General features: G+C 40.7%; 1 protein-coding gene across 1 annotated transcript in view; it reads left to right on the plus strand.

Moving 5' to 3' along the window:
- Positions 1 to 24,389, plus strand: part of CADPS (calcium dependent secretion activator) — a 497,883-nt gene that overhangs the window by 320,763 nt on the left and 152,731 nt on the right. Inside the window, exons 10-11 of the mRNA XM_017854222.1 lie at positions 7,692 to 7,800; positions 15,532 to 15,744. Coding sequence (XP_017709711.1) covers positions 7,692 to 7,800; positions 15,532 to 15,744 — 322 coding nt within the window. The remainder of the gene's footprint in view (positions 1 to 7,691; positions 7,801 to 15,531; positions 15,745 to 24,389) is intronic.

Consider the following 24,389-nt stretch of genomic DNA (forward strand, 5'->3'; position numbering starts at 1 on the left):
TGTGATCAAAAGATTTCCAGTGGCCGAACATGGTGGCTCATGCCTGTAATCCTAGCACTTTGGGAGGCTGAGTCAGGTGGATCACGAGGTCAGGAGTTCAAGACCAGCCTAGGCAACATGGTGAAACCCCGTCTCTACTAAAAATACAAAAATTAGCTGGGCATGATGGCGCACACCTTAGTCCCAGCTACTCAGTTGGCTGAAACAGGAGAATCACTTAAACCCGGGAGGCGGAGGTTACAGTGAGCCGAGATCACTCCACTGCACTCCAGCCTGGGTGACAGAGGAAGATTCTGTCTCAAAAAAAAAGATTTCTGGTTAAAATCTACTGTTTTGATGGGTGTTCAAATAATTTCTGAGACATTTCCCCCCATTTTAGCACTATACAAACAGTAATATTATGTGGTTCCTCTAATAATGTGGACAATCACTTGTATTTATACGGTTTCTTAGAGTTTACAAAGTGTTCGTCAAGCTGGTCTTCACAACCTTTCTGTACTACAGTGAGGACAAGGCTTTTCTCAACTTCACATTAGAGGAAACTAAGGCTCAGAGTGGCTAAGTGGCCTGCGCAAGGTCAATGGCTTATAAGCAGCCAAATATGAAACCTAACACAGGCCAGGCGCAGTGGTTCACGCTTGTAATCCCAGCACTTTGGGAGGCCAAGGCGGGCAGATCACAAGGTCACGAGCTCAGGAGATCGAGACCATCCTGGCTAACATGGTGAAACCCCATCTCCACTAAAAATACAAAAAATTAGCCGGGCATGGTGGCAGGCACCTGTATGCCCAGCTACTTGGGAGGCTGAGGGAGGAGAATGATGTGAACCCAGGAGGCGGAGCTTGCAGTGAGCCGAGATCCCGCCGCTGCACTCCAGCCTGGGAAACAAAGCGAGAACTTGTCTCAAAAAAAAAAAAAAGAAAAGAAAAGAAAGAAAGAAACCTAACACAGGTCTTTTGATTGCAAGTGTCTTCAGTAACTCCAAGCACTTAGACAGGACTGGCACCCGAAGAGATCAATGCATACAGAATGTTATGTATATGATGGAATACTACTCATCCATAAAAAGAAATGAATTAATGGCATTCGCAGCAATTTGGATGGGATTGGAGACTATTATTCTAAGTGAAGTAACTCAGGAATGGAAAACCAAACATCAAATGTTCTCAGTCATAAGTGGGGGCTAAACTATGATGATGCAAAGGCGTAAGACTAATATGATGGACTTTGGAGACTCAGGAGGAAAGGGTGGGAAAAGGGTGAGGGATAAAAGACTACAAACTGGGTTCAGTGTATACTGATAGGGAGATGGGTGCACCAAAATCTCACAAATCACCACTAAAGAACTTACTCGTGTAACCGAATACCACCTGTTCCTCAAAACCTGTGGAAATAAAATATTTTAAGTAAAACATTTTTAAAAGAATGTTCTAGAACTGAATTACTCAGAACCAACATGGCTCCTCTGTTTCTGATTCCCAACTAAGAATGTTACCAAAAATTGTGTTCTAGCTTTCAGAAAAATAGCTAAATCAGAACAAGATAAAATATTGTTAGATAATATATAATGCCTTGGAATACAGTAGTAGTCACCTGGGAATACAATATTGAAATAAGTTAACCACAAAAATGAATTGTAAGACATATGAGTAGTTGAAGAATTTGTAGCTCTCAATGTTTGTTTTTGCCACTCAACTCCACAATTGCTCTATAAGACATTTATATTTATATTCTGGTTGCAAATGGCAGATATCAACCCAAACAACCTTAAGTTTTAAAAGGGGAAGAATTGTATTGGTTAGCTAATTAAACTAGTAATTAACTGGAGAGTCGTCTGTCATGGCTAGATCAAGGACTCAAACAATATTATCAAGCCTCTGTCTCTCAATATATATAATCTCTTGGCTCTGCTTTCCTCTGAATTGACTTCACCCTCAGGCATGATCTCTGGCAGCTCAAGCCTTACAAAAGTTTACCAGCCCCAGAGAAAACTTTTCTTTTCCAATTGTTCCAGTACAAGTGTTTTACTCACCGTATTTCCAGCTAGACATGCAGTTAGTCCCACACAAACCACTTGCATTGAAAACTGAAAAAAGAGTGGTTCCCAGAGGAAGACCAGGATTCAGTTGTGGGAGGGCAATGAATGCCCTGCATGCACACATAAGAAATGCCCCCACAGGCCGGGTGCAGTGGCTCAAGCCTGTAATCCCAGCACTTTGGGAGGCCAAGACGGGCGGATCACGAAGTCAGGAGATCGAGACCATCCTGGCTAACTCGGTGAAACCCCGTCTCTACTAAAAAATACAAAAAAACTAGCCGGGCGAGGTGGCAGGCGCCTGTAGTCCCAGCTACTCGGGAGGCTGAGGCAGGAGAATGGCATAAACCCGGGAGGCGGAGCTTGCAGTGAGCTGAGATCCGGCCGCTGCACTCCAGCCTGGGCGACAGAGCGAGACTCCGTCTCAAAAAAAAAAAAAAAAAGAAAAGAAAAAAAAAGAAATGCCCCCACAGAAGGCCAGGTATAGTGGTTTGTATCTATAATCCCAGCACTTAGGGAGACTGAGCTGGGATGATCACCTGAGGCCAGGAGTCTGAGACCAGTCTGAGCAACATAGTGAGACCCCATGTCTACAAGAAATAAATTCTCTTTTAATTATCAAAAAAGGAAATGTCCCACAGATGTTATCATCATCCCTATTTAAAGATCACAAAACCATGTCCCAGAAAAGTTAATTGAACTGTCTTGGTTCACATAGAAAATAATGGATCTGAAAACCAAATCCAGTTCTGCATGACTCTAAAATCTATTCTCCTTCTCCTCCACCAAATGGCCTTCACTTCAGTGCCAATCAGGAATCTGGGATTTAGACACTGTGATCCTTCATTCGCAACTACATCATATTAAAAATAGTCCTTAGTCTCCAGGAACTGTGTGATTCACACCATAAAAATTTTTTCCATCCTCAGATTTTGACTCAATCCGTCAATGCTTCCTCAGGAATTCCTTGCCCAACCACCCATCTAGACTAAATCTCCACGCTCTTACAGTATGATATACCTCTCTTTTAAATATTTGCCACTATTAAAATAACACGTTTCTGAAATAACGTGATTAATGTCTACCTTCACACTAGACCTGAGAGCAGGAATCATGTCTGGTTTTCTGCATGTTTATAGTCCCCAAACCGAACACACTACCTACGTATTTGCTGAATGAATGAATGCATCTGTTACAAACAACTCTTTTCTAAAATATGTATGTGAATTTTGGACAAGGGCTAGTGACCAGGTTCAGTAAAAATAACAGCTGATTAATTTTCAAAGAATGATGGTAAAAGCAAGGAAAGGGGATTTAGACAAAATACATTCTACTGTTCTATGTCCAAGTGTTTTAGTCTCCTATAGGTGATAAGAAGAAGGGGAGGGGAGAGTTGGGGACAAGAAAGGTCTAACCTTTTCATCTCATGACTGGAATCTACTTGCTAACTATAATTGAAACTCAGGGTTTCTGTAATTGAAACTCAATCTTAGAGGTTATGGACAGTTCCTATATTTAAAACAGTGGTTCTCACACTTTAGCATGTATTAAGAGATATCTGGCCAGGTGTGGTGGCTCATGCCTGTAATCCCAGCACTTTGGGAGACCAAAATGGGAAGATCACTTGAGCCCAGGAGTTCAAACCAGCCTAGGTAACATAGTGAGACATCACCCCCCCACACACCGCCATCTCTACCAAAAAAATTAAAATAAAATTTAAAAAAAATAGCCAGGCATGGTGGCACATGCCTCTAGTCTCAGCTACTGGGGAGGCTGAAGCAAGAAGATCACTTGAGCCCAGGAGGTCGAGGATGTAGTGAGCCATGTTTGTGTCACTGCACTTTAGCCTGAGCAACAGCAAGACCCTATTTTGAAAGAGAGAGAGAGAGAAAGAGAGAGAGAGAATCTGAGACAATTGTGAAAAATGTATAATCCTAAGGCCTACTCTGAACTGAGTTTCTGATTCTGGTCTGACTTAAAGAATCTACATATTAACAACCTAATCCGCCCCCTCACCCCACACACACACTGTCTAATAATAAAGGCAGCTGCTGCCATCCACTCTTTTTTTTTTTTTTTTTTGAGATGCAGTTTCACTCTTTCTGGCAGGCTGGAGTGCAGTGGTGCGATCTCAGCTCACTGCAACCTCTGCCTTCCCATTTCCAGCGATTCTCCTGCTTCAGCCTCCAGAGTAGCTGGGATTATAGGAGCCTGCCACCATGCCCACATAATTTTGTATTTTAGTAGAGGGGGTTTCACCATGTTGGCCAGGCTGGTCTCAAACTCCTGACCTCATGATCCGCCTGCCTCATCCTCCCAAAGTGCTAGGATTACAGGTGTGAGCCACTGCGCCCAGCCCGCCACCCGCTCTTTAAGGAACATTATTTCAAAGCATTCTCTAGTTTAAGCAAGTGACTGGAAATGAGCTAAGGGTTTTTAAAGGTGTATCTAAGGTGCAGCCACCTTTAAAATAAAACCTTGCTGACTGTACCCTCAGAAGTCCCAACTGTCTGTCCCGTGATTCCATGAGAAGGTACCTACCCTCTGAAAATCCCAAGGATGGGAAAAACATAGTCCTTTATGCCCTTCTCTCCAAAGTGCACTTTCAGATGTCTGCTGGTTGTTTAAGATCACTAGATTTTTATGCTTTCTGTTGTAGGCCAGGCTCTCTGACAAGGGTGGCTGACTTTCTCACTTCTAACATGCATTCCAGGCTCTGCTGTGCCTTTATTACAACAGTGCTCACTGCCTCCTTAGTTTTTCATCAACAAAATACAGTTTTAAAAGAATTCTATGACAGAGGAACATGCATTTCATTGGGAATGGCTTTTACTGAGTGTGGTCTTGTGGAAGTTTAAAAAATAAATGTAAAGCTTTCCAAATCTTTGCAATTCTCCCACCATTCAAGTGCTCTAGAAAAACTGAGATTCCCCCCAAAATTTCCAATAATTAGAATCATTCAAAGAGAAATCATTCTTTCTCCCCTCCTTTATTTCCTAAAGTACATTGCAAGATCTTAAATCAAGATGCTCCCAATAAACCAACTCAATTTGGTTTACCAACTCAAACCAGTTCAGTTTGTCAAGAGTGACTTTAGCAATGTAACCAGAAGAGGGCATCAGCATACAGCTCTCCAAGAAGGAAGCCGCTGAAATAGAAAAGGAAAAAAAAAAAAAAAAAAAAAAAAAAGCCCAAACCATGTAGTAATAGTAAATGCATAAATCTTGAAATAACACCCTTCTGTTGTGATTTTTTTTTTAATCTCAAGTGAGTGTCGGCAACTCTGTTTGGCCAATCACATTAACAAACTATGTCATCTCTCATGTTGCCAGATGAGAAATGCCAGGTTAAAAAAAAAAAAACAAAAAAAAATCTGGCTGTGCACGATGGCTCACGTCTGTAATCTCAGCACTTTGGGAGGCCGAGGCAGGCAGATCACCTTCAGTCAGAAGTTCGAGACCAGCCTGACCAACATAGAGAAACCCCGTCTCTACTAAAAACACAAAATTAGCCAGACATGGTGGCGCATGCCTGTAATCCAGCTACTCAGGAAGCTAAGGCAGGAGAATCACTTGAACCCAGGAGGCGGAAGTTGCAGTGAACCAAGATTATGCCATTACACCCCAGCCTGGGCAACAAGAACAAAACTCCATCTAAAAAGAAAAAAAAAATCTCCATGGGACCATTCCAGCAATATCTATGGTCATTGTCATGCAAAGGGTCACAGGAGATCTGTTATCCCTAGGATCAATAATAACAAGTTGGAAAGGCCTGGTGCTGTACTTGGAATACCATGTAAATTTTGGGAGTAAAACCTCTTGATTGGATTGTATGTACTCAACTTTCTAGAACCAATCAGAGTCAACTAGTGAATGTCCATTATATGGCAGATTTTGCTCATGGGAGTGAAAATACAATCAAGACATATGACTACCTAGACCTGCCTTCAATGAATTTATAATCCAGTAGGTAAATCCACCTATTGAGCTATGCTATATTAGAATGTGTGTCGAATGCAAGGAAGCTGCCTGTATAAATGCATATGTATATGAAGTGTTTGCTCTATGGGTATCACACATGCTATGTAAAACTCAATTCTCTATCAACAATAAGATGCAGGTAAATACAGACGAAGACTCTGAGGCTTAGAGAACAGACAGCTTTACAGAACTGGGATGGGACCCCAGGGCCATGGAACCCCCAGCCTACACTCTTAACCTTCCATTTTAGGAGAAGAGTGTGCTATTGGTTATTTTCTTTATTACAAGCAATTAATATGTGTTCCTTTATGAAAATACTCTCAGTGACCCAGCCTTAGGTTTCCCCTGACATTGCGATATAAGGAAGAAGTTCTGCAAACCCTTTACATTATGAAGAAACCCAAGTGGGGCAGTAAAGTTTCCATCAGGAGCCAACAGAGGGCAGCAACAGACAAACCAACTACCAAAAACATCCTCCTGTGGACACCCTGCATCTCTCCACTGGGACCCTCACGCCTCAGACAGTGGGGGAGATGCATGTAGCGCTTAAGAACGTCAATTTCTTATCACCATTAAAACAGCAAAAACAAACCTCACCGTAGAAGAGGCTAAAAATGTCCCCTGCTGGGATCAAAGTTCACTTAGAAAGTGTCTCTTTTAATAAAGGAAACTAAGGGATGAGGGATGTGGCACTCCTTCTCCAAGACATTTGACATCCATGGATAGTAAATTTGCCTGAGAGCTTTTAGCCCAAAGCTGGGAGGATGCTTGCTTTCCCACGGGCTCCTTGCAGACAAGCCAGATGTAGAAATGCTAAGTATGTGTGCTGGGTCTGGATGCACTAGAGCGACAGGGTCCTGAAGGCGGGCCTGCAGCTGTGAGCACCCACCCTGCACTGGCATGGTTTGTGTCAGTGGAGTGAGGGCTGCCATTAGGGCACCAGTGACAACAGCCACGCCACTGGGGGGCTGAGGATTGCTCTACTGTGACTGGCACCTAGCGATCAAGCACTCATTGCTTGTGACAACGTGTCACTCCTGCACTTGTCCGAGATGAAAAGAAGACTTCAAAGCAACCAAAGTACTCCTTCAGCAGGAAGAAGAAGGGGATGAAACATGTAGATTGACACTGATCAAAATGGTGCAAACAATGAAATACTAAAATAAAAAGGCATGAATAAATGAATGTCTAGCCTCTAACTTCTGACCAAAAGGCCCATGTTGTATCTGCAAGCATAGCAGTCTCAGCCAAAGCCACAGTCACATTAGGTAGAACATACAAAATTGCTGTCATTTAACCACTTTTGACCTACAAAAATGGCAATCGCATGTAGCTTAACCCAATTATATTAAAAGCAATAATGATAACAGCTAACCTTCATCAAGCACTTACTAAGTGCCAGGAACAGACTCTAAGTGCATTCCACATGTGAACTCATTCAGTCTTCACAATAAGCCAATGAGGTAGGTTCTAAGGTTGTATCCAGTCTACAAACGAGGTTATGAAGGACCAGAGAGGTTAAGTAACATGCTCAACGTCACACAGCCAGGAGGTAGCAAAACTCAATTTGAACCCAGCCACTCAGTCCAGATTCTCAGAGGAGAGAACATGGGGGAGGGTTTTTTGGAGAAGACAGGCTCTAGGGGTCAACCTCACAGTCTACTTTTCCTTAACAGGTCAGTCAGTACACATTTGCCATGTGCAGTTATCGGGAGAAGAAAGCGGAGCCTCAGGAACTTCTACAATTGGATGGCTACACTGTGGATTACACCGACCCCCAGCCAGGTACCCACCGACCCTCAAGGCCACGAGCCCATAAACCCTCAGCCTTCCCAAATCAATGGTCAACTAATAATTGCTGGACACTTATTCCATGCTAGGCACTAAGTCAATTTACTAAGGGTTTCAGCTGTCAATGGCACAATCCCTGATATTATGCCATTTCCATCCCAGTTGGTTAAATGCCATCCTAACCTAGGGTTTTGGTTTTACTCAAGGGATTCTCTAATTTAAAACCAAAAAGGAAGAGCATTTTTCTTTTACCTACCTGTATCCACATGAAATATGGACTCCACCATACAATGCTTTAAAAAAATTCTGAAAAAGAAGTAGTCCTACATGTACACCAAAGAGAGAGAGAGAGAGAGAGAGAGAGAGTGTGTGTGTGTGTGTGTGTGTGTGTGTGTGTGGTTTTTCACCAGTGATGTGTGAGCTTGGCAGGTTTCAGTGACCAAGTGAGCCTGCCCAATATATCCATATTCCCTAGCTACAATTCAAGAGCTCATAAGGTTAGTTGGCAGCACTTGAAAACCCTCCCTAAATGTCTTTTTCCCTGTGAAGACACCAATCCACAAGCAGAGACAATGAAGCCCTTAAGCCTTATGTAACTAAGAAAACTACACAAACGGTAGTATTTCTTAAAAGTTCTACACCGCATAAGTTCTACATCCTGCCCCTCACACCTCTCCCCTACCCATTTTATCTTTTTCCCAGAAAAAAAAGGAATAGAAATCAGCCTCAAAGAACCTTCAAAATGGGAGGGGGGTGCGAAATCATTTCAGCATATTAATGAACAACAAGCACCAACAGCCCTCTCCCGGAGAAGTTTATTTTTATGCCAAATCTGCACAAGGAAAGCATTTCCAACCATACTGCATTATTTGGCCCAAAACCTTTTTTTCTACTCCCATATTGCTCTTCCACATGCAACAAAATACACATAAAAGAAAAACAGAGTTTGAGAGAAGATGGGGTGCTAACCTGAAAAGGTACGGCAGGGAAGACCTTGGGCCCAGCCCACTTAGTAAAATTAGCACCCTCAGAATCTCAACCAAGTGACTGGGCCCAGCCCCACCCCTTCGGACTTTCATATGTTATTTGCATCCTGCCGGAGCAGAATACAGAGCTGACCACATAAGGCATGAATTAAATGCTCTGCCTGGAAATCCTTCATAATGAGTAGAACCAACGAGTTTGAAACAAACAATTTCATGCAACTTCTCATGGAAAGGATGGGGCTCCTGCCTTAGGAAACCACTCCTTAGGACATTCTATGATGGTCTCTGTTCTTCTTAAGTCATTGGGTTTCCTTCAGAAAAATAGATTCAGTCCTCCTTAGGACTTTTATTTTCAAGTAGAAGGCTAGGGTGAGGCGTGGTGGCTCACATCCGTAATCCCAAGGCGAGAGGATCGCTGGAGACCAGGGTTCACGACAAGCCTGGGGAACAGAGCCAGACATCATCTATACAAAAAAATTTAAAAATAACCAGGGCATGGAGGCACACATCTGTAGTCTAAGCTACTAGGGAGGCTAAGGTGGAAGGATTGCTAGGAGTTGGAGGCAGCAATGAGCTATGATTGCACTGCTGCACTCCATCCTGGGTGACAGAGATAGACCCCAACTCAAAAAATAGAAAGAATAGTAAAAATTAATAAATTTTAAAACATAAAATGGGAAGCTAAAGAGCCAATATGAGAAGGGAAATCAATACCATCTTATGACAATAATTCCTTTTAAGCCAGTTCATTTTCCTTTCCCCCCATGTGATTGTATTTAGCCCTCACAGTAATCCCACAAAGTGGATAAGACCAGGATCATTACCCCATTTTGTAGATGAAGAAGCTGAGATTCTGAGATATCAAAGGCTATTGTTTGAGACTGCCTGGTGGCTGAGCTGGAACTCCAGGTCTAACCCATGTCATGCTTTGGCATTTGCAATAAAGCATAGCTGCATGAACAGCTATAGCAAAGCTATGGTTGTTACTTCATCAGATGAAAGCAAAATTATCTTCCCTCAGTGGGGAGGGCAGGAGTGGAGAGAACTATTCTATCTACATGTGTAAGGAGTAACTGTGCACATATATTTTTAAAGCTTATTTCTTTTTACATCGATCCTATGAGATATAATTTATAAATTTCTTTACGAAAGATGTAAGTGGAAAGATGTAAAATGTAAATCAATTATGTTCTTTAGAATAATAAGCATCTTCCTCTATCTTTCCATGTGCTAAGTCCTATTTATTCCCCAAGTAATGTTTGATTGAAAACGGAGACTTAAATTCTCCCAGTTGTCATGGGAAAGCCTAACTTGGCGTGGTGGCTCACGCCTGTAATCCCAGCACTTTGGGAGGCCGAGGCGGGCAGATCATGAGGTAGGGAGATCGAGACCATCCTGGCTAACACAGTGAAACCCCGTCTCTACTAAAAAAAATACAAAAAATTAGCTGGGTGTGTTGGCAGGTGCCTGTAGTCCCAGCTACTCGGGAGGCTGAAGCAGGAGAATAGCATGAACCTGGGAGGTGGAGCTTGCAATGAGCAGAGGCCGTGCGCCACTGTACTCCAGCCTGGGCGACAGAGCAAGACTCCATCTCAAAAAAAAAAAAAAAANGAAAGATGTAAGTGGAAAGATGTAAAATGTAAATCAATTATGTTCTTTAGAATAATAAGCATCTTCCTCTATCTTTCCATGTGCTAAGTCCTATTTATTCCCCAAGTAATGTTTGATTGAAAACGGAGACTTAAATTCTCCCAGTTGTCATGGGAAAGCCTAACTTGGCGTGGTGGCTCACGCCTGTAATCCCAGCACTTTGGGAGGCCGAGGCGGGCAGATCATGAGGTAGGGAGATCGAGACCATCCTGGCTAACACGGTGAAACCCCGTCTCTACTAAAAAAAATACAAAAAATTAGCTGGGTGTGTTGGCAGGTGCCTGTAGTCCCAGCTACTCGGGAGGCTGAAGCAGGAGAATAGCATGAACCTGGGAGGTGGAGCTTGCAATGAGCAGAGGCCGTGCGCCACTGTACTCCAGCCTGGGCGACAGAGCAAGACTCCATCTCAAAAAAAAAAAAAAAGAGTGATTACTGGCCAGGTACGGCGCCTCACGCCTCTAATCCCGGCACTTTGGGAGGCTGAGGTGGGCAGATCACTTGAGGTCAGGGGTTCAAGACCAGCCTGGCCAACATGGTGAAACCCCATCTCTACTAAAAATACAAAAATTAGCCACATGTGGTGGCACACGCCTGTCATCCGAGCTACTCGGGAGACTGAAGCAGGAGAATCGCTTGAACCTGGGAGGCAGAGGTTGCAGTGAGCCAAGATTGCGCCACTGCACTCCAGCCTGGGCGACAGAGGCTCTGTCTCAAACAACAAAAAAGTAATTATTAAAAATAAATGTTCCTGAGCCCCACTTCTAACCTGTGAACCAGAAAGGGGGAGAGGTCAGAACCTTTGTATTTAAATAAGCACTGCAGGGGATTCCTGAACACAGTAACAGTTGCCAGCTGGAGAGCCAAGCATTTTAACCAATGTCCTCAGATTTGAGGAGTCTCCTCAACTGCTCCCTGAAAGGTGAGTGTGCAAATGGAGAGGACTTCAGACTCTATCTCTCTCCCTCTTTCTTGATTTTATCCCAGTTGTCAGTGGACCTTACTGGTGGTGATTTTATGGGCTAAGAACCCCTGTGGCCTATTGTTCTCTGCCATGGAAGGAAGGGATGCAACTAAATATTGTTGCCTTAGTACCAGCCTACAGTCTAGGTGGTTCCCCCTGACACAAGCATTTTCACTAAATAAACTCTACCTGTTTGGGTCCTTGATGTTTAATTTGGTGATTTGGCAATGTAAGTTTCACTTACAAGCTACTCCTTTTAAGCTAAAACTAAAAATGCTTCACTTTACCTTTCCCTGTGTATGGTTTGGAAAGTTTGAGACAATCTCTCAATTTCTATGCAATTAGATAATGAAGTCTTCAAATAAAAGAATATTAATCCAGAATAATTCAACGCCACAGTTTATCAAACAACTAAATTTTCTTATACGATTCATAAAGACCTTTTTTACCCTCATAAATGGACCTCAGTCATGCAAGTTGTTGGAAGTGAAATCCCTTTCCCCTAGAGAGCTGGCCAACATTCCTTTGCCTGGTCTGCCTCCATCTATTCCCAGACGTGTCTTTGTCTTTGACCTGTGGGGCTGTGCCCCTCGTTCTCCAAGGAGAGCCCATGCAAGGTCACACATCACATTCTTCAGATTCAGTCCCCAGGAACTGTTGCTTTTTCTAAGACTGATGGCCTTGCAGCACATGTGGGTCTTCACTTTGTGGATGTTCACTTTGCTTTCTCCTCTCTTGGTTCTCTTTCAGCTGTCGCTGTTCTATCTCCTTCTTTCTTTCTTTGGTGTGTCCTCAGCCTCTGGTGCTTTCTGAAAAAGCCCTGTTGCTTTCTGCTGCTGTGCTTGTCGTTGCTACTGTTGCTTTAGATGTTTCTCTTTGCCCTTACCCACTCCAAAATTAGGCTTCATTTTATTGTTCATAATGACTCTTAAGAGAGCTGTTAGTGAGGGCCAGGCCCTGGATTCATGCTTTGGTGCAGTGTAGCACAATGGTTATAGTCATCCGCTCTGGAGTCAAACAGCAGAGGTCAAAAGCCAGCTCTGACACATACAAGCCAGTTTTGTGTCCATGGGCTAGTTACCACCTTCCCCATGACTTAGTTTCCTCATCTGTAAAAATGGAATAACAGTACTTACATCAAAAGGCTGTTGGGAGGATTGAATAAAAATATAAAAACTTCCTGGTGTCTTTCCATCTCTACATCTAAATAACTGCACAGTGGAGAGGGCTGTCCACTTCCCCAAAGTAACTCCATGAACTGACTTTCTGACAGTAGCTCCAGAAATACAGTATCCCCACCCCAGCAGCAGACCCTGGGGGAGGGGGAAGGCTTGGGGCTAGTAAAAGTGATACCTGGTCATGTCTGTCCTGGCTTTACATTCCCTGACTGTAGCAAAATAGCTTATTCCTAAGGATACCACGAGACTAGGCTACAGGTCTATCGATCCTCTCTTCCTTTTAACTCTTTATTGCTCACTTTTCAGGCTTAAAGCAACTCTCAGAGCTCTTCTTCCTCCTCCTTCCCTTTTCAGAATTTTCCTTTTTATTGTGCTGTTCATTAAGTTTATCGGGTTTCCCCAGCTTGCTAGCTACGCATCATCGTACCAAATTACGTATTTTAAAACTTTCCATACAAAAATAAGCAAAATAGTCCCCTATAATAAAAGCCACCAAAAATCTTTTAGTAAAGCTTTATTGGTGTGATATTTTCAGACCCTCCATATAAAGAGGTAGCTATTTATTGTCCTAAATCCCTGGCCATTCCAAGTGCAAAACTACCAACAGACACCTGTGCTTGCAGCATAGACACCTCAATAAATAGCATCGGCACAATGAAGAAGCCTTAATATTACCAGAAATCTTTTCCAATGACAAATATCAAACAGATTACTGGCTGGACCTCATTGGAAATTTGGGGATACTGATCACTCACTCATTCATTCCCCTCTTAGTTTTTAATAATTGAGGAGGTGATGAGGAACCTGATGAAGATATGAAGTATTATTTCCAGCTAGAGAGTACCCAGTGATCTAAAATACAGGCTTCTGGAATATGCTGATGGATACAACATAGCTTTGGCCCGAACCCAAAGAGAAGTTTCCACCTACTTCTCTCTAAATTTTAACCTTGAGAACTGCCCATGGAAACAGATGGATCTAGAGCATATTCATTTATTAAATAATTATTTGTATACCCACTATGTGCCATGCACTATTCTAGGCACCAGGGATACAGCAGAAGCAAAACAGACAGAAACTACCTGCACTTATGAAGCAAAGTAAATTATGTAGTTTGCTAAAAAGTAATAAGAGCAATAAAGAAAAATTAAGCAAGATAAGAGGTCACAAGAAGTGGAGGTCAAGGAAGGTCTCAACAGGAATGTGACATTTAGGAAAGGACACAAAGGAGATAAGGTGTGAATCATGCAGATACCTGAAAGAAGAGTGCTCCAGGCACAGAGAAAAGCAATTGCAAAAGTCCTGAGGTGAGCACATGCCTGGGTGTTCAAGGAACAGCAAGAGGCTAGTGTGGCTACAATGAAGTGAGTACATGTGTGCATAGAGGGAGAGAGAGAGTATTAGGAGAGGAGGTTAGAGGTGGCAGAGGACCAGTTCATGGGGCCTTTCAAGCCTTGTCAGAACCAACGCTTTTCCTCTGAGTGGAATACGGAACTGCTGGCAGGTTTTGAGCAGAAGAGTGACATGACCTGACTCTAGTGCTAAATCCAGGACTCTGGCTGCCTTGTGAGAATCAACTACAGACAGTGAGGACAGAGGCAGACAGGTCAGATAGGAGGCTATTAAAATAATCCAGGGATGATCATGGCTACATTTTTGATGGCCACAACTGGAGATGGAAGAAGAGGTCAAATTCTGGTAATGTCCTAACGGTAGAGCCATCAGAATTTCATGATTCATTGGAAGTGGGTAGTGAAAGAAAGTAAAGAGTCAAAATTGACCCTAAGATTGGGGGCTTGAGCAGCAAGAGAGATGGGCTCAGCTTTGCTGAGGAGGTCAGGGAGAAAGACCAGGAGTTCAGTGTTGAGTTTCACAAGCTTGGGATGTCTATCAGATATCCATGGGGAGAAGTCAAGAAAGATATTTAAGCCTGGAGTCCAAGGGAAAGGTTCAGGTTGGAGGGAGAAATGTGATGGTCATCAGCGTACTCATGGTACTTAAAGGCTGGATGGCATCACCATGAGAGAGGGTGTAGCTAAAGAAGAGAAGAAGGGCAAGGACAGAAGGCCAGGGCATGCCAGCATTTAAAAATCAGTAAGAGGAGGAGCCACCAGACAAGACTGAGGAACAGCGGCCAGGAAGGTAGAAGGAAAGTAAGGGTTCCTGAAAGCTAAGTAAAGAAAGCATCTTGAAGAGAGGGGAGTGCAAATGCTGCTGATAGGTGGATGGGCCCAATAAAATGAGGACTTTGAATCAGTCATTGGATTCAGCAATGTGGAGGTCACTGGTCATTCAACAATGTGTCCACTGAAACCTGGACAAGTTTCAATGGGGCAGCAGCCTGATTGGAGGGGTTGTAAGGCAGAAAAGGAGGGGAGAGACCCTTGCTACTCAACATGGGGTCCTCACACCAGCACCATCTGCATCATCTGGGAGCTCCTTAGAAATGCTGCACCTCAAGCTCAGTTCCAGACCTACTGAATCAGAAGCAGCATTTTAACAAGATGCCCAGGGGATTCATATGGGTACTAAAATTGGAAAACCCTTGGTAGAGATTTCCCTTCATTGTAAAGAGAAGAGCAATAGGACAGTAGCTGAAGGGAGAGATGGGGTAAAGAGAGGTTTTTGTTGTTGTTCTATTTGTGTTTAAAGATGAGGGAGAAAATAGTATGTTTATAAGCGGATGTCTGTCCCCCAAGCAGGCAGCCTGCTTGACAGTTCTATCCCCATCAGGACACAAAAAGATAAGATCCAGGCTCAGAAATACTTCTTCAACATCACGGTCCCACTCTGTGGCCAAGTGAGTCTCAGATTTCCCATCCTAGGTTAATTGCTACCCCTGCTCTTCTGTCCCAAAGAAAAGCAGCAGAAACTGCTCTTTCAAGGGCTGAGTCCAGTTGAGAACATCACAGCTCAGCTTAGTAGAAGTTGTTACTCCCTTTTCTTCCAGGTTTGGAGGGTGGCCGAGCCTTCTTCAATGCTGTCAAGGAGGGAGACACCGTGATATTTGCCAGTGATGATGAACAAGACCGCATCCTGTGGGTCCAGGCCATGTATCGGGCCACGGGGCAGTCACACAAGCCTGTGCCCCCGACCCAAGTCCAGAAACTCAATGCCAAGGGAGGAAATGTGCCTCAGCTGGATGCCCCTATCTCTCAATTTTGTAAGTAAATATGCCATTTTACAAAAATAGCTCAGTAAAGTAAACCTTCCAAAGTTGAATTAGAAAACCTAGTTGCTTTTGTATTTAAAATTTATAAAATCATGTTTCCTGAAAACATACAGTGAATTCAGGGGGAAAGTTGGGACAAATGTTAGATGAAAGTAATTTTAAAGTGCAATACTTGACCTTCTCTCACAAGGACTAAATGAAGGAAAGTGTATTTTTAGGTGGATTTTTATCTCTGTTTTGATGAGAGTACAGAATTCACAGCCAAACATGTATTTGTTTGAGTCCTTCAAATATAGTAGGTTATGTATGTCCTTGCTTCATTTCTTCCTATTAAAAGTAATTTAAAAATAGGGTTGATTTGAAATCAACTTAAATCTGCAATTTAGAACCATTTAAAAATAAATGATGACATTATCACATGCAGTGGAAAAAAAAAAACACAAAACATGGTACCTAAAATCCCATTCCGAGCTAAAATACCAGAGACCCAAAAATGAGACTGTCTCCTTAAACAGCCTCAGTTCATATTCAAGTTTTTTCTCCTCTTACCTCCGCATACATTTAATATCTTGTCCCTTTTCCATGTCTTCTTGCTACCTAAAATGGCTTTTATCTATCAATACTTCTGATACACAGGGTGAGGTGAAAGCCAGTACATGTTTGGAAATATTGATTAAAACAAAGAAAATGGAGAAATAAAGTAATTCATTTTTGTTCCAAACATTCATTCTAAATAGAGTCTTTTGCTTTACCCTGAATATCAAGTCAATCAGAGATAACACGGGTACAAGTCATTTTTAGCGATAATCATGACGATTTATTACTTTAGTATGGAACTCACTCATTCATTCTAGGTCATTGAGCAACTGTCTAGAAATCAGACATGCTAATGAGAAGGACAGACAAGGTACCAGCTCTTATAATACCTGCATCCGCATGGGGAAGCCTAGGTAGTAAACAAGTGAACAGATAAATAAGAGAGCTTCAGACACTGGTAAATACCATGAAGAATGTCATTTAGTGGTGACTGAGTGAGAAGGAGAGACATTAGACAATCAAAGAAGTTTTCCCTGAGTTTCAGTTCAAATGATAGGTAGTCAGCCCCACAAATATTTGAGGAAAGAGAATTGCAGCTGAAGGAAAAGCAAATGCAAATGCAGAGACTTAACCTCTAACACAGTGCTTGCACTATCTCTCTTCTGTTGCTCTTAAACAGAATATGGAAGTGGGTGGAATAATTTTGCAGCTATAACTACTAAATAGAGGTAAACTTGCGTTTCGGTGAACTCTATTGCCATGTCCATTTCTGTCCAACAAGACTATATTCTTACACCTTGCAACACCCTTGTTGATCAGGAAATACAACTTCTTTTGGATCGCAAATTCTATCAGATGCTCCCAGGAATTCCTGTCCAGTACTGATGGTGATGCATGCCCTTGTGGAACAGTGTAAATAATCATATAATTGCTGTGAGTTTCCACAAAGAAAATCATGAAACAATAAGAAAGATTGGGGTAAGACTTGAGGGAAAAGGAGTAGCCTTCTGCCCACACCTACCACCAAGTTCTCCCCTCTTGTATTCTCTAACATCTTCCTGCATTTAGCTTTACTTGAGAGCAGTAAAGAGAGTAATAGTTACTAGTCGAGATAAATCATACCCAGTATTTGTTTAATTGTTGTGTTTAAAAAAAAAAAGTAAGACAAAATCCCTCCTTTCACCTTGCCCAACATGCTCCTTTGTAATACATTTGGAAACAGCACATCCTATCATAACCTCTTGAAAAGGAATTACCTGTGTATCAGAAAAAAATTCTAACTATAATCACCATTCAAATCAACCTCATAAAGCATGTATCTCAGGTGATATTTGGAAAATACTGGTCTTATTTCCAAATAATCTTCATTTCTTCTAAAGTCATTTCACCCTATATAAAGTCATTTCACCCTACATTCAGTGTCTCTGTTCTATCATCTGCCCAGATTAAGAAACTGCTACATAGTTTGCTATTGACCCCACTTTTTCCTCACCAGTATAAGACAAAGGACATTCAGGAGTAAAATTAGAGACAAGACACTGATTAAAAAAGAAAACCTGTGATGGAAGGTGCTGAAGAAGAGATGTCTCTTCATGGAAATACATGGGGGGTCTTGATGTAGATTTCTCTCTGTGGATAGGATTCATTTAGTTGTGAAATTAGAATGCCAGCTGTTAGGCATCAGCAGAAAGATTCAATTGAATACACACAGCTTGATGTGTATCACTACTCTAGTTGAAATAAGGAACTTTTATTAAATGGAGCATCCGAAGCAAACTCCTAAGAGTTAGAATTGGGGGGGGTGGTGGTGGTAAATGATATCATCCCTAGGGAATATGTAAAGTAGGCTAAGAGATGAGTGAGAAAGCCAGATCATGCATGCCCCTGGGATTTATCAGTACCTGGTGGTAGATCTACCTTCTTCTGTACTGTCTCCTTTATTACTGCCTAGGAATGGGAGTTCTCCAGAGAGCATGAGGCCCTGCTACATCTGCCAGGTTCTAAAAGAACAAGCCACTACAGTCAGCTATGGAGACTGTGTAATACAGGAAACACCTTGCACATACACAAAAATGTGAATGGCACCCATTGAGTTCTGCAGTGCCCAATCTGCACAACTGTACACAGTGGCCATGTAATAAATGGCAGCCCTCACCCAGAACTTCAGTCCAATAGTGTGGATCCCAGTCATCCCATGGTTACTTTATTATCCCTGCAACAGAGCCTCAACACTGCTCCAAATTCTATCTATTGCTAGTTTAAGCACTTAATAAAAACTGCAGCCAGAGTACCAGCCAGTGTGGCTTCTGTTCCTATAATTTAAAAGCCAGCGGAGACAACCAGTTAGGATTTAATCAACCCAACCTTTATGCCTGAGCATCTGCAAAATGATCAAGAAAGGAACCAGGAATTTTACATTCCATGGTATCATTGGGTAGTTATGCACAGCAACCAAAAGGGAAAAAAGTGGCTAGATATGAGGGAATACAGTCTTCCCTCAGTATCCATGGGAAATCAGTTCCAGGATCCCCTGTAGAAACCAAAATCCATGAATTTTCAAGTCCCTTTTTAAAAATGGCATGGTATTTTCATATAACTTATAAACATCCTCCCATATAATTTGAAACATCTCTAGATTACTTATAATACTGGAAACAATGCAAATGCTCTCTAAGTAGTTATTACACTGTGTTGTTCAGGGAATAATGACCCAAAAAAAGTCTGTACATGTTCAGTACGGATGTAATATTTTTCTGAATATTTTCAATCCACCGCTGGTTGAATCCACAGATGCAGAACCCATGGATACTGGAGAGCTGACTGTATATCATAATTATTAGTGGAGTCTGCCATAGAAGGTCATAATTACTTCACAGCTTCTGTAATTTGTAAAATTCGAACCGTCACTACTAAATAGATCAAGCCTTATGCATGGGTAACTCAGTCAAACCCACAGTGTTGATTCATACTTACGGTAACCAACTCATCCTAGTTTGCCCAGGATGTCTCTCCTTTTAGCACTGAAAATCCTGTGTCCCAGGAAACCCCTCAATCCTGAACAAAGCAGGACAGATTGGTCACCAGGTACTACCAAGCAAGAAAGATGAAAACACAGTCATAACATAGTTGTAAAGAGCAAATTTTCATTCTTCACGTACATTTGGATGCCAATCTATACAATGATTTATTTTAATCGAGTCACATCACAAAAATTAAGTCGATCACAGATTCTCTAGCTAACAAAAAATGAAAAAAGGAAAATCAAGTATTGCATTTTAAAAGATTTCCTTGACTGCCAAAAGGTAAGGGTCATTGTTAAGTACTTAACTCTGCACACATCTCATTAAATCTTATTTTTGAATATTTGTTCAAAGTACTTGCCATTCTTGCTAGTGAATAATTTGTAAGAACAACAGTCTTTCAATGACTTAACTCTATAATCACTTTATTAGTATTTACAAGACAAAAGGAGGCTGCATAGAAATGGAAAACTACATAGAGAAGGGAAGCAATATAGAAATATTTTGGGGTAGAGAAAATAAACACTCCAGTCTTGTCATGTCGCTGTCTGTTTAAGGGAAACTTAAGAATGGACCATTTTTATAGTTTGGAAAACTTGGGAGTAATTGTGAGTTTATTTGAGTCTTTCTAAATTAAGTTTAACAGTTTTTATTTTTTGCAATTTCAAAAGCTCAATTTTAAAATGAAAAGACACGTCGAGAAGAGTAGAGTGGGGTATTTATGTGGAATTGTAAAAACTGAAAAAATAGATCCTGCTATTCATTAGTTTGTGTGTGACTCTACAGAGATTTTTGGGAGGGTTTCACCAACCTTTAAAACTTTTTTGTTCTTTTGTAGTTTTTTTGTGTGTGTCATTGTTGATTTAATTTTTTTCTTTTTTGTTAAAATTTAATAAAATTAAGTCAGTACCTAGCTATACAATGCTTTTAAACAAATACTTGCAATTCTCCAATTTTTAAGGCCAATGCTTCTTACGTTGGAAACGATGTCCAAATCTGTAGTTGAGTGTTCCACGATTTACTATGCCGCGTGGTCTCTCGTTGAGATACCTTATCCCCTGTCCATTATGTGTTAGTGGAACAGTAAAAATTAGTACTTCAATTCTCATTTGGATTAGGGTGGGTTGGGGGGAAGAGGGTATTTTAAGCTTTGACATTTGGTCAATGGTTATTTAATATATCACTTGCAATGAGTCATTTTAATGTCTGTTTCTCAACTAATAACTGTTAATCACATCATAGAACCCCAAAGTTGGGTATTTTTGAGAATTGTTCTATTTTTTGCTACCACCTGAACGTCTTCAACAGTTAGGGGGATTTGGGTTACTGTTGGTTTGGGGGAGGTTGATTTTGTTTTTTGTTTTGTTTTGTTTAAGTTTTCTTGTTCAATCTTTGCTCGAACCCAAGAACTTAGGCTGCTAGGTTAGAACTCCTGTCTGCTTTCCTGAGCCTTGTTGCTAGTCTTTATGTTATTCTGGTTTGTTCCTTCTTACCCTGCTAACTTCTAGCTGGACTGAAGGGTAAGTGCTCCCCTATAGCTAGCACAGCTCAGATAATCAGACTAGATTATCTGACACCTGCAATGTGCTTCCCTCCCCCTTAAATCTTCCTCATGTCTAGACTTTGTAGTACAACTTTTCATGTTATTTTCCTGACCTTAGGTTTGAAATGTAAGCTTCCATACTGAAACTAGGATGCATGTGATGTGTGCATAATTGCCTCCTCTCCTTGGCTTTCATATTGGCATCAAATGATCCTCTGAGTAAAGCCAACCATTAACATCTAATTTTTTGTTCATTCCAAGAATCTTAATTAACATCACAACAAAATGGCGAATAATGCCTTTGTTTCATGGAATTCACAGCTACCTGACTGCTTAATGCCTGAAAACAGATCATTTTGCACTCTGATAATGTGCTGTTGTTGTTGTTGTTGTTGTTTTTCCTTTCCCATTCCAAAGATTCGATTGGTCAGAGTACCAATGGTGTGGTAACCATGGATACCTTAAAAAATAAGTGGGGTAGGAAACCCAGAGATGTTAACTGAGCAAGACTGGAAGAAATTGCAAAATACAATTAAGAAAGCAAATGCATTATTTGAACACTAAAGAATTCATTCTACCTGGCTTAAGGGTGTGCTCTAATGTAAGACCCAATAGAGGATTAATTTGGAAAGGAGAGCTACAATACATGGAACTACCACACACAAAAACAGGAAATTAAGGACATGACTGAATCCATGTTGCTCATTTACAAATGCTTTGGATTCACAGTCTTACAATGCCAAGGAGGGTTTGAGCCTCTGGTCTCAAATGTCATTCTGCTACTCTCCCAAGAACAATGACAACAATAACTTTTCTGACATCATTTGTATTTGTATTAATTTTCTAAAATGCCCATGTAAGAGAAAAGGAAACTTTAAAACTTTAGAAAATCTTTCTCTTCACTATTTGAGTTATTAATAAAAAAAACACACACACTTCCTTAATTTACGTAGGAAAAGCTATCAACCAAAAATGTGTTGAGGAAAGACTTGGCATGAGAGGGAGTTAAAAAAATTGGTCAAGAGAGCAGGCAACTATGTATTTGAGTATTCTGAATGCCAATTTAGAAGAACTAGGTCATATCATTTCTCCTGACCATTTAATAATAGTCTTTTCTTCAAGTTCTTTTTGTTTCCTTCTTTAATTTGCTTTTTCCTCCCTTTCTTTTTTCTTTTATTTTGCATAAATGTACCCCTGGCTAGCAGACAGACTTTTTTCACCACTTCAAGCAGATACTTAATTTAACTTTACTTTTCTTGAATGTCTGATGAGGCATTTTAAAAGGTTTCTCATAGAACGTAAACTTAGCGGGAATTTAGGATTTTGCTATACTTTTTTTAAAGAATGAGAGAAAGGATGGATGAATAGATGACTGAATGGATTCTGTTCTAAACAAATTTACATGTATTTTGCACAACAACGCATTGCTATCCTAGTAGATTTTTAAACAGTTGTTTGCCTTAATTCCTTCTATAGTTTTATCTCATAAAATTTTGCTATATCTTCTTATATTGTCAACTTGCAGTTGCTACGTTGCAGTAATGCAATATCAAATAATTAATTCAATATTAATGTAATTTGGATGACCCAAAACCATACTGTAAATCATGTCCCTTTTCATTGTAAGAGTAAATCACTTTTTAAAAGAATAGATTCCCACAATCAGGTCTAAAATTTTCCAAACACCATGATTTGATCTAAACAGACCATATTAAATGAAGGTTTACCTCACTGTTAACTACTTCAGACATATTTAACATATTATTCACTAGTTAATTGAGTATTTTCATGCCATACAGTGATTTCTAGTAAGATTATTAATCAGGTATAGACAATTTATTTTGCTCCTGTTGGAGTGAATGTAAAACATCGAGTACTCTGTAAGTTAATATAACTACAGCACGGAAAAACTAAAATCATTTATTTATTTTGCTTGAGATCATTGACAAAATCTCTGTTATGATTTTTACTAAAAGCAATTGTCTGACAATTATAGAAATTAACATTGAAATAAACATCACACGCTTATCTTTTTGGGGGTATTGCCACAGTAGTTTTAAATTCAAGATTTCTGCATGATGCAATGTGAGCCTTGAGAGCTTCCAAAGAAACCATCCTCTCTTGGCCATTCATATTACCCCAGTTTAGCTGAAGGGACCACGAAGCAATTAAGTTGTTTCTCAATTAAGTGGTCCGTTTGTGCCTCTGGGCAGCAGGCATGTGAGGACCAGTCTTTTGCTTGCTGTGCAGAGCTCAGGCAGGGCACAACATCCCCTGGTTACTTGAGTATTCCAAGAAAAGCTCTTCTAGAAAAATCCATAAACAACCAGCTGCCATCAATCATTGTCATTTCTTTATTTCATGTCTTCTGATGAAGCTGACTACTGTCATTGTTCATTATTGTCCAAACCATACATTCCCTCTTGTACTGTCAAGCAGATATGACAAGCACACATTTTCCATATAACAGAGATACAAAGTCACCTTTTAATTTGCAGTTTGGGTTCACAGATGACTTTAGAGTTGCATTAGCTATTCTCTTGCCTCTAGCATCCATCAGGAGTAGCAACAGCCATAACTGTGCTCTAAATTTCAATGTTAAAAGAGCTACCTCTAGCTTATTACAAAAGGGATTCATGAGAGAGAAGAGCCTCTTTCAGACAATTTGTTAATAATATAATCATAATTATTTTCAACAGTGAATTTTCACTAGCCCAGAAAATTTCCAAAATGTGATATTACAAAATAAAAGATAGATTTGACCTTTTACCTTTAATCCCTAAGCTGTTGGAATAATAGGAGAATTTCAATAAAATGAAAATTTGAAAACTATATTATTCTTCCAGGAAAATTACATTTATTTGCTAGACATTATTGCAAGTCTATCTAAAAATATATATGTTAGAAGCAAGATCACATCAAGTATGCTTGATATTGAGATAATAGATCATGAAAAATAGTATATGGTTTTTCATTTGTGAGGGAGGAAAAAAGGAAAAGTCTATCAAACATGAAATGAACCCAAATATCATGATCAAAGAACAACATAAATGACAGAGTAGTCAATTAGGAACCATATCACTTGAATTTTAATAAAGTAGATTAGATGAGATGAGAGTGTAAAACCCACGTAATAGTATCACTTTAGGAACCAGTGTTTTCCCAACATTCCTTAAATGTCAAGTCAAAATTGTTTCCAAGCAAACTTGGGGGAAGGTTTAGACTAGTTTCCGCTTGAAAGTGCGCCTGCTCTCCATAAGTCTGTATGTTCATCAACTGCATCTGTGTCATGGATACCATTGACAGTTCTCGAAGTTTCTTAATGTAGGTACCAATATCAGCGTTATCCAACCAAGCTTAGTTTGAAGGCAGTCTCCTATGCCCATGTCATAAAGGACTAAAAAATCCTTATGCAAGTAAACCCCCGAAGTGAAATAGGTAGCAATGTTTGCAAGGTGTGTTGAATTATGCCCTAGCTGCAGAGCCTATAAAATCACATAGCTCACATCAGTACATCTGGAGCCCTTGAAGACCAA

The sequence above is a fragment of the Rhinopithecus bieti genome, unplaced genomic scaffold (genome assembly GCF_001698545.2).
Source record: "Rhinopithecus bieti isolate Rb0 unplaced genomic scaffold, ASM169854v2 scaffold_36004, whole genome shotgun sequence".
In the NCBI taxonomy this organism is placed as follows: domain Eukaryota; kingdom Metazoa; phylum Chordata; class Mammalia; order Primates; family Cercopithecidae; genus Rhinopithecus; species Rhinopithecus bieti.